The sequence below is a fragment of the Panicum virgatum genome, chromosome 6K, assembly GCF_016808335.1.
Source record: "Panicum virgatum strain AP13 chromosome 6K, P.virgatum_v5, whole genome shotgun sequence".
NCBI classification, from domain to species: domain Eukaryota; kingdom Viridiplantae; phylum Streptophyta; class Magnoliopsida; order Poales; family Poaceae; genus Panicum; species Panicum virgatum.
Window position 1 is genome coordinate 36,345,558 of NC_053141.1, and position 9,421 is coordinate 36,354,978.

Consider the following 9,421-nt stretch of genomic DNA (forward strand, 5'->3'; position numbering starts at 1 on the left):
CTGTCACCGAGCCGCTGCCCTGCTTCCCGCACTGGCCGCGGTGGAATTGAAGGGAGGGCCGATGTCGATGCAGTCTAGGGTGAGATGGTGCAACGCAGTGAGCACTTCCAGGGCGACGTGGAGGTGCGGCGCCGTCGCGGCAAAGTGGTCTTCCGAGTTGCCCTTGCCGCAGGCAGTGCGCACAGCGTCAGCGTATTGGAGCTCGCCGAGGAGGCGGTACGTGGCCACTGAACCCATGTGCGCGAGCACGAGGTTGTGGGCGTGGGCGAGCGATGTGTCTGTGTCGCCGTGGTGGTCGGCAAGCATAATGTCCGCAGTCTCTGCCTCCGTGCCTATGCCAGTGCTGGCCATCGTGCACGAGGTGTTCAGGGAAACGCCGTGGCAAGGCGAGGGGCGGCGGAGCTTGGGGGCTCCTAGAGCTCCACCGCGTGCCACCCCTTGCTCGTCCTCCTCTACAACTCCAGCTCGGGGCGCGCTTTGTCCCCGCATCCGCCTTCCGCCTGCCCGAGCTCCGAGCCTGTGTCATCCTCCGCCGGGGCCTAGCCTGCGACACCATCCTGGGGCAGGGCCTCGCTCATCATCCGGGACCCGTTTGCGCCAAACCCGTAAAGCTGGAAAGCCGACCGCGGGGCTCTTTTGCATTTTTTGTTTTTTAAAATCAGTTTCTAGAGTTGGTGAGAAGTGATCCGGCCGTGGAAATGGATTTGGAGGGGCGGGTCACCACCTCACCCGCTCCCGCTCCTAAAATTGCATTTTCAGAGGCGCCCGAGGGGGTAACCCACCCCTAGAAATAAATTTTTAGGGTGGTCACATTATTCACTCCTGCAAACAGTATTTGTAGCTGCGAGAACTAGAGACAGATATCGCACCCATCACCAAAAATACATTTTTATCCGCTCCTAAAACTTTTTTTTCATCGTAGTGCTTGGCCCTCACCATCGAGTTAGACACATGATGGCTATCACTTAAACTCCAAAAGTTTTGGGGTTTGGCGGCGGAGACATCAAGTTCCTGTATACTCTGAAGATCGTCTGCAAATAAAATCGATCGGGTGATGCTGCAAAGGGCTAAGGTGGTTGCATTGATCGATCTGATTATACTATAGTAACAACCAGCAACTACCTCATCTGAAACAGAGAAGGGACTTATGCCCAAGACTATCTATATGATTTGTTTACCAGCACGTACAGATCTCTTTATTAGCGGGCGAGCTCATTCATTCCAAAACAAAAACAATGCAATAAAAGGGTAGGTGGCGTGCAGAAATTTGGGAGTGCAAAATGAGTCCACGACATTGACGCACAGCTCCTTTCTTGTCGGATAATTCAATTCGAGGTTGACAGGCGGAAACGCAAGCGAGACATTTATGAGAAACCCTTGCAACGTAGAACCTACTCAAGAAAATACTAGTATTATAGTAAATTACATCACAATACTGCAAGACAATTGTTTTTGTTATCCGAATTGTCATGCATGGCGCCATTTTGTTGTGTCAAGTCACTACTACAGCTAGCAAACCTTGCAAACGAAAAAAAAAAGTGACATTAGCTTTTCATTGGGGCGAAGAAGCAGCTGTTGCCGGATGCGCACTGGGAAAAGGAGCGAGACGAGAGGAAAAGTTTTGATTCGATCGCACTACTAGGCATTCATCAATCATCAACCAGTCCAACAATATGTACCATGCATGAGTTGCATCACCCCACACACATTCACACCAAAATGCTACGGCTACTGCAGAACACAAGTGCCAGGGACCGGAGACAGGAAGGCATTCACATGCAGCTAGCGCTTCTCGTGTTCCCGGCCGGCAATGTCACACAGCTATCTCCCATCCTTGCATTGCTGATTCTTTCTCCGGCTATCCTGGGGCTTTAGAGCCTTAGACACAGATGAATTTCACCGGAAGCCTGATCAGGTTCCAGTTCGAGCTCCTCCGATCGATCGGTCGATCAGAAGCTGATGATCTCGTCCGGCACCGTCATGAACCTCGCCCGTTTCTGAAAGCACACAAGATCATGAAAACAGAGATGAACCTGTCAGTTCAGAGCGAATGAACAAAAGATTCTCTTGCCTAACCATTCAGTTAACAGTATTACAGTAGTGACGGTTAACTTTATTTGCTTTATATCCGGAAACTTTTGAAAAAGGAAGGAAAAGCGAAAAGGTCTTTGCTTTATTTGTTTGCCGGTGTTGCAAAATTGTGCGGTGTTGAGTCTGCTAGCTTTTAACAGAGTACACTGTGAGCGGCTGCAGCAGGTTCAGGTGGCTTTGCTTCAAGTGAAAGCCAAGGGCAGAAGCTATTTCTCGGTCGGTGGCGGGCGAGGTGGTCTCTTTCCCGCCAAAAGGGGAACGCACGCCCCCAGTTTCCCACGGATGATTGTCCGGCTGCCGGTACTGGCCGGGTTAGACTATCTCCAACAGCTCACCCATTCCGTGACCCAAACCCAAAATGAGTCACCCACAGTACTTTTGCCTACTGAAAATGGACTCCAACGGACGACCCAAACTGGCCACCTATTTTGCGTATCAGCCGAGGGGGGACGCAAAAATGAGTCTCTCTCTCTCCACGACGCAAACCACCTCCGTCCTTCTCTCTCCAGCGCGGCACCCCGACCTCCATCCCGCCGCCGGCACCCGTCGCTGCACCGGCGGGGCACGGCCGGCACGCAAGGTGGGACCACAGCGGGGGGAGCCGGCGCGGTGGGGAGCAGCCGGAGGTGGGTCCAAGATGAGGCGGCCGGCGCGGCAACCCCGTGGCAAGGTAGCGCGACGGGGAGGCAGCGCAGCGGGCCGCGGCCGGGTGAGGAGCAGCGGGCGGGGGTCGGCGAGGAGCAGCAGCCGTTGGCCGGGTGACGACGCCGTACGAGACCTGCTTGGCCTCGTCGTCGACCTCGGACATCTTGGTGCGCGTGCCCTCGGCGTTGGTGACGACGGTGGGCTTGCCGCCCTCCATGGCGGCGACGGCGGAGTTGGTGGTGCCGAGGTCGATCCCCACCACGTTCTCGCAGGTGACCCACAGCGCGGCGCCCCCGCGGGCCCCGCGGGCGGGCGCGCGCATCCGCACCGCCGCTGCTGCCCCGCCGGGAGAAGAGGAAGGGCGAGGCGCCGCCCGTGGCCGCCGCGCCGACCTGGGAGCAGGTGAAGGAGGCCATGGCGCGCGCGGGGGGAGCGGGGCGGAGGGGGTGGGAGGCGAGGCCGCGAGGGGCCGTGCCCGCCCTCGGCCGAGCTATGCTCGCGCAGCCGCCGGAGCAGCAGCAGCTCTCCGCTAGGGCCCGGAGCAGCCGGCGGCCGGGGGCAGCCGCAGCGGGGAGCAGCCAGCGGAGGAGGGCAGCCGCCGGTGGGGATGAGAAGGTTGTATCTGCTCTGTTGGAGAAGATATGTTTTTGGGTCTGTGACCCTATACTGTGCGCCACCTAAAACCATCGAATGGGTCTCCATTTTGGGTTAGATTGTTGGAGACAGTCTTAAGATCGAATGGTAACGGGCACCACCACACCACCGCCGGCCAGCCGGCCTAACCAACGATGGCAGGCCGGCCGGATTGATTTCGTTCGGGCCAGGCAGCTAGGCACCGCCTTATTCTGTACCGTTAATAAGGTAAAGAGGGTATGCTAGAGTTACTCTATCGTTATAGAATAATATTTTAATTTTGACAAAGTGTACTTCTTAACGAGATGCGTTGTTTGTTCGACGAGTGAACGTGTCGGGCGTCATGGCATGGCTGATGCCAACGTGGCACGAGACCTCCACCCCGACCGAACACCTAACTAATCAGGTGCTAACTCGAGACGAAACTAGTAACTAATCCATGCCAATCAATAATCTAACATAATCTACAAGCGATCTCAGCTCCATGCATGTCAATGGATGATCGAAGATGAGGTCGGGCCGAGCAGTCCGTCCGCGCGCGGTCGCAACTACTTAATAAACCCTCGTCGGTGTGTGCCGGCTTAGTTTTACAAGTTAGTTAACGTAATAATGGTGTCAGATCAGAATCTAACCACATGGCCAGCGGCATCGCATATAGTAGTCGTCGTCAGTAGAACATGAGTACAGTACTGTACTTGCTTCGAACCATGGCTAATTTGACCTTCGGCTCCACGCCCGCGCTCCTACCCAACTGGTGGCAGTAGACGACCGCCCCATGCTACCTGTCCCCCGTCCCCGTCATCACATTCACATGGCCGCAGCCACACCGATGTATGATCCATCGCCCATTGCCCCAACCGTTCTTGGCTTCTCCTACTGTACTTCTCCCGGAGGGACGCGTGGCACAGAAATTGCATTGTTTTCACTAGAGGACAAGCTAAGCATATGCAGAGAACTGATTAGCATGAGACGCTAGCGATAGCCAGCTGATCATCCTGCTAGCTTTCCATTGATTGCGTTTGTCTTGGGGCTTTCAGTACCCTGTTGTTGGACTTGGATGGTGCCGCTACGACACAGCTCCATCGCATGTTCATTCCCATGTTCTTCCAAGTTATGCGATGGGGTACGCCGCCCGACATATATAATTTCTATAACTATAATTGAAGCTATCAAGTTGGTTGTACCGACCAGTAATGTTGCTTTTCTTGTGACGATGCTCTACGTCTACAGGTATAGTAGCGAGCTTGAGATCGAGTGCAAGGTGAAGGCGGCGCACCTCTTTCTTGCCGGCGGCGACGGGCTTGCTGCTGTCCTTGCGCGTGATTATCGCCGGCGCCGGCATGGCGGCGGCGGCGGCCACCGGCACGGCGAGGGGCGTGCCGGGGGCGGAGCGGTGCAGGCGCTGCTGGTCCCGCTCGACGCAGAGCTGCATGATCCGCTCGGCGGCCTTGGCGGCGTCGCGGCTGCCCTCGACGAGGCGCTGGACGTCGGCCTTGGGGAGGCGCACCCGGAGCCGCACGGCGCCGCCGTCCCCGGCAGCCTCCACGGACGCCAGCAGCAGCGCCGACGCCGCCACGTCCGACGCCGACCGCCGCGCCAGCATGAGGCTCTCGAGCCGCTCCCCGGCGCCGTAGCTGAGCGCGCCCGACCACGACCGCTGCGGCGGGCGGCGGCGCAGCCGCGGGAGCTCGACGAGGAAGTAGAGCCGGCCGGGCTTGAGCGGCGCGTCCGGGTCGAGCGGGCGCGCGCGCACGCCGAAGCGGCGCACCTCCTCCGCGTCCAGCAGGCGGTGGCCCGGATGGTCGCGCAGCGCGTCCCCGGCCGCGGCCGGCGGTCGGTACTTGTACGTGGCGCCGTCCACCGTCATCACCCGCGCCCGCCGCCGCCTCCCGCCGATGGAGTTGCCCATGCGCGCGGCCGCGCTCCCTTCCTCGATCGAGGTGCCACCAGGGTAGGTACTAATTAATGTCCGCGCGTGCACGAACGAAGCCGGTCGGTCGGCGGCGAGCGAGATTCGTTGGCGACGGTGAGGTCAGGAGGAGGATCGAGCGAGGAGGTTGGATCGGAGCTGGGATATAAAGGGCGCGCGCGGCGTGGCCACCGGCCATGTGTTGGCGCGAGTCAAATCTTATACTACTAGTACTAACCACTTGATTAATCGCTGGGTGTATGTGCTGAACTGCTGATTAACCCAAGCTGGCTTAACTAGCTAGCCGCCGTCGTGTCGTGTGGTGCTTGTGCCGACGGATGTGGGGCGAACCAAGCGGCAACAGTGCCCCCCCCCCCCCCCCCCCCCGGGAGAAAAGCTTGGCGAGGCCCATGTGCGGATCGGAACCGGAGGGGCCAATCCTACCGATCCGCCATGTGCTGCGACGCGCGTGGTGGCGGTGAGGTGGAGCAGCTAGGTAGCACTAGCAATGCCCTTGTAGACCCGTCACGCCGACGCACGGCTGACACCCGCGATCCGGGCGGTGTGCTACGACGGTGTCTTGTCCTCTTCAGGTCGTTGGAGGAGATGAGATGAGATGATATCGGCCGGCGATTGGTTCTGTCACCGGGCGGGCATATGCAGCAGCGCGCGAGCGGTGACGGGCGCGGAGGAGCTGGATCGATGCGGACACGGCGGCCCCGGGCCGGGCTGGCCCTCCAACCAATCACGGAGGGCTAGCGGCATCCCGCCCGTGAGTGGCGGAGGCGAGGGAGCTCAGGGAGGAAGCAGCGCAGGCAGCTTCCCACGGCCCGAGCGGCTCTTCGATCCTGCGCCCCGGGTGCGGTACGGCCGCCGCCGCGCCACCTGTACGCGACAGCACGGGCGCGCCCCGCTTGTCCTGTCTGTCCAACAACTGCAGCAGCAGCAGCAGCCTCGATCGTCGGCGTCGCGCGCTTGGGATGGGACACGGCCGGCGGCGGCCTTGTTCGTCTCGTGCGGCGGGGAGTCGTGTCGTGCGCCTGCGTGGCTTGGCACGGCCGTGGCTAGCGGACCGACCGGCAGGGCGGCTTGCTGGTAGGAGCTGCCTCTGCTAGCTCTTCCTCCTGCGTGCCTGCCTGCCGGCTGCCGTGGCACGGCCAGGCGAGCCCGACGCCGGCGAGGCGCGTGCCCGTCCGGTTGGACCGGTGCTCCGACCGATTAACTTACGACGACGACGACGATGCCGATCTGATCTGAAACGGTAGGCTGGCCACGTCACCTCAGCTCCGTCTCCGTGGTGCTGCAGGAGCCACGTGCCGACGTGCGCGTGCCGGATGCCGGCCTGACGCTCGGGCACGCGCCGGCCCTCTTCGTACGCCCCGCGCGGCCGCGCGGGGGGAAACAGAAACGTCGACGGGCCACGGCGGCCTCCCTCCGCCGAGCCCAGCGCTCGCGGGCCAGGCTTTTTTGCGTGCAGCGGGGAGAAGGCCCATATCGCGGCGTGTGGGCCGCTTCCTCCTTCGGCGCGGCCCCCCGCGCTACTCTCGGCGGTGAAGATTTTGGACGGTCCAGTCCAGCATCACGATGGTTCGAGAGCTTTGGTGTTCCTGGCCTGGAATCGTCCATGCCGCGCCGAGATCTGGAGGACGGTGTGCCTGGTTGATGCAGCTTCGATTTTTTTACTTCCACACAAAGTCAATTCAATTGAGGCAAAAACGCACCTCCATTATCTCCACCTAGTTATTACTGAACCCTGATCTCTTACAAGAGGATGGTAAAGTGCCAATGAACTAGAGCGCCAGACGATGCGCGGACTGCTGCTGCTGCCGCCGCAGCCGACTACGGCCCTCTTTGGAACCGCGTTTTCCGCATTTGCGATGGACTTTGAGCAGGATAAGCAGAATAATTCCGCCAAACACCCTGCGACGCAAACGTGACGGCCAGTCGCCCGCGGCATGGAGTTGGAAGAAATGAACTACCTACTCGCGATTCCAAAAAGCGAGCGCAGAGCCGTGTTCGCGATGCGTTTTCGCGCGATTGTGAGCCGCGGAAACAAATAGGGCCTACGTCTGGCCCAGCGGCCCTGCCGCCGCCGATCAGGGGCGGAACAGCGGGCGCTGCCAGCAGACTTATCACTAAACTCGGCTACTCCAGATTTTATATGTTGGGTCTAAACTAGTCCAACAAATTGGTGTACATGTCTAATCCAGTCAAATTTGTTCCAGAACAAAATTTTCTTGTTCCAGAATAATTTTTTAATTATTCGAGCAACACAAGAAATTTGCTGGGGAAAAATTATTCCAAAACAGAAGATAGTTATTGGGTCTCTTTTGACTGCCAGTCACACGAGCGACTCTTAACATTTGCGGAAATAGCTGTGTGAGTGTACAGATGTATACCTAATATTTTAATAAGAATATGTATATACATATAAGCATACATATAATTGATTCAGATTGAATTTGTTTGAGCCCAAACAAGAGAAGTAGGCCTCGAGCCGGACTGTTTGGCCTGCTTCCTCGTGCCACCAGTCCCCTCCGCAAATTGGCGTGACCTCGACGCCCCCAACCCCAGGGCCGGGCTCAAGGCCCGGCGAAATAATATCATGGGCTATTGCCAGTCCGATTAATAACATTCTACGGTCCAACTCAGTACATAAATCAGGTGGAGTTGGCGCAAGCTCGACAAAGATCCTAAGTCCGCCTCAGGCCAACCTCCGGACACCTGCTCTTTCCTTTCTCGACCTCTCATCTACCATCTACCTTCTACTGCTGTGCTACTGCTAGGCTAGGGTTCCGCTAGCTACCGCCTGGTAGAGGAGCGAAGAGCGTAGGAATGAGGGGCCATGCTGGCTCGCCGGTCGCTGATCTGACAGAGAGCGCGTCGGCCGTCGGCCATTGCAGATGCGGAACAGGTCACGGCAACGGCGGGCACAGATTCCGCAGAAGCCCCGAAAACATCATCAGGCACAAATGTGGAGGAAAAGCTCCTCGTCGCCGAGGATGAGCAAGCTTCATCGACGCAGCACACAGCAGCTTCGGCCATAGGAAGTTCAAATGGCTGCTGCAGCACCAGAGCACCATAGTTAAGACACTTATAAACTATTAATTTTGCACCAGACATGGCAGCAGCAAAATCCAAGAGCAAAATTAATATTTCTATATATATCTTTATACGTGTCTTGACTAAATTTTAGTTTATAATCTAAACAAGCAAGCACTAATAGTTTATTTAGTTATCTAATAGTGTAGTTCTAGGGGGTCTAAAAAAAAGAAGATCGCGGCCCCGATGCGATACGTTCGCGTTGCCCGTACGTGTCCTTCTCGCGTCCAAGGCAGAATGCTCCCTGCAGGCCTGCACACCGCACAGGTGGAACCAACCGGTGGAACCACCTGTTGGCCGCCGCCCTACGTACTCGAGGCCGGGCCGCCGCCCACCTTTGCATTTGATCCACCAGATTCACCAGTAACATCAACTGTCTCTCGCGTCTCGCTTTCAAGTTTCATCTTTCTACGCGGTTCGATCTAGATTCCACATGCGCGCATGCATGGCGCCTTTAATTTTGCTTTAGCTAGGGCGGCCCTGCTTCCAAAATATCAGGATTTTTTTTCGCAGGAATTATAAGATTTCGCGCATGATCGAGTTCTTGTTCTTGGGTCTTGTTGGTTGATCAAGCGGCAGTGCAGCAGTCAGCATCCACGGGACTTTTTCTGCAACTCGCACTACAAGAAAACTAGTCATTCGTCCATGACTATTAGTACCGGTCGCATTTAAGACCGGTACTAAATGATTTCGAGGGTGTATTTAGTACCGGTTCTAAATTTTGACGCCTCCTGATGCCATTTAGTACCGGACCATAACACCAGCCAGTACTAAAAGTCATCATTTAGTACCGGTCGGTGTTTTGGCCCGGTACTAAATTGGCGAGGCCATTTAGTACCGGTCAATAACACCGACCGGTACTAAAGGGTAACATTTAGTACCGGTCGACGTCTTGGCCCGGTACTAAATAGGCCTCCATGGCTTATTTAAAAGGAAAACATCTCGCACATAGCCACATGTGATGCATTGGTGGGATGGCAAAAGAAGTTACATGCGAGGCCTGATGTTGTGAGTTCGAATCCTCACAATTGTATGTATTTT

The 9,421-nt window shown here is 57.1% G+C and overlaps 1 protein-coding gene across 2 annotated transcripts; it reads right to left on the bottom strand.

Annotated features, from left to right (window-relative positions):
• Positions 1–1,608: 1,608 nt before the first annotated feature.
• LOC120712402 (uncharacterized protein At1g66480-like) lies at positions 1,609–5,573 on the bottom strand. 2 transcript variants are annotated; one of them, XM_039998175.1, is made up of 2 exons: positions 4,646–5,560; positions 1,609–1,997 (listed from the first exon to the last, which is right to left on the bottom strand). In XM_039998175.1, exons 1-2 carry the CDS (start codon positions 5,276–5,278, stop codon positions 1,950–1,952), a joined length of 681 nt encoding a protein of 226 aa, XP_039854109.1. In that variant the 5' UTR covers positions 5,279–5,560; the 3' UTR covers positions 1,609–1,949. The 2 variants fall into 2 exon arrangements, with proteins under 2 accessions (XP_039854109.1, XP_039854110.1); XM_039998176.1 differs by lacking the exon at positions 1,609–1,997 and having other exon boundaries at positions 4,666–4,799; positions 4,837–5,573.
• Positions 5,574–9,421: the final 3,848 nt, after the last annotated feature.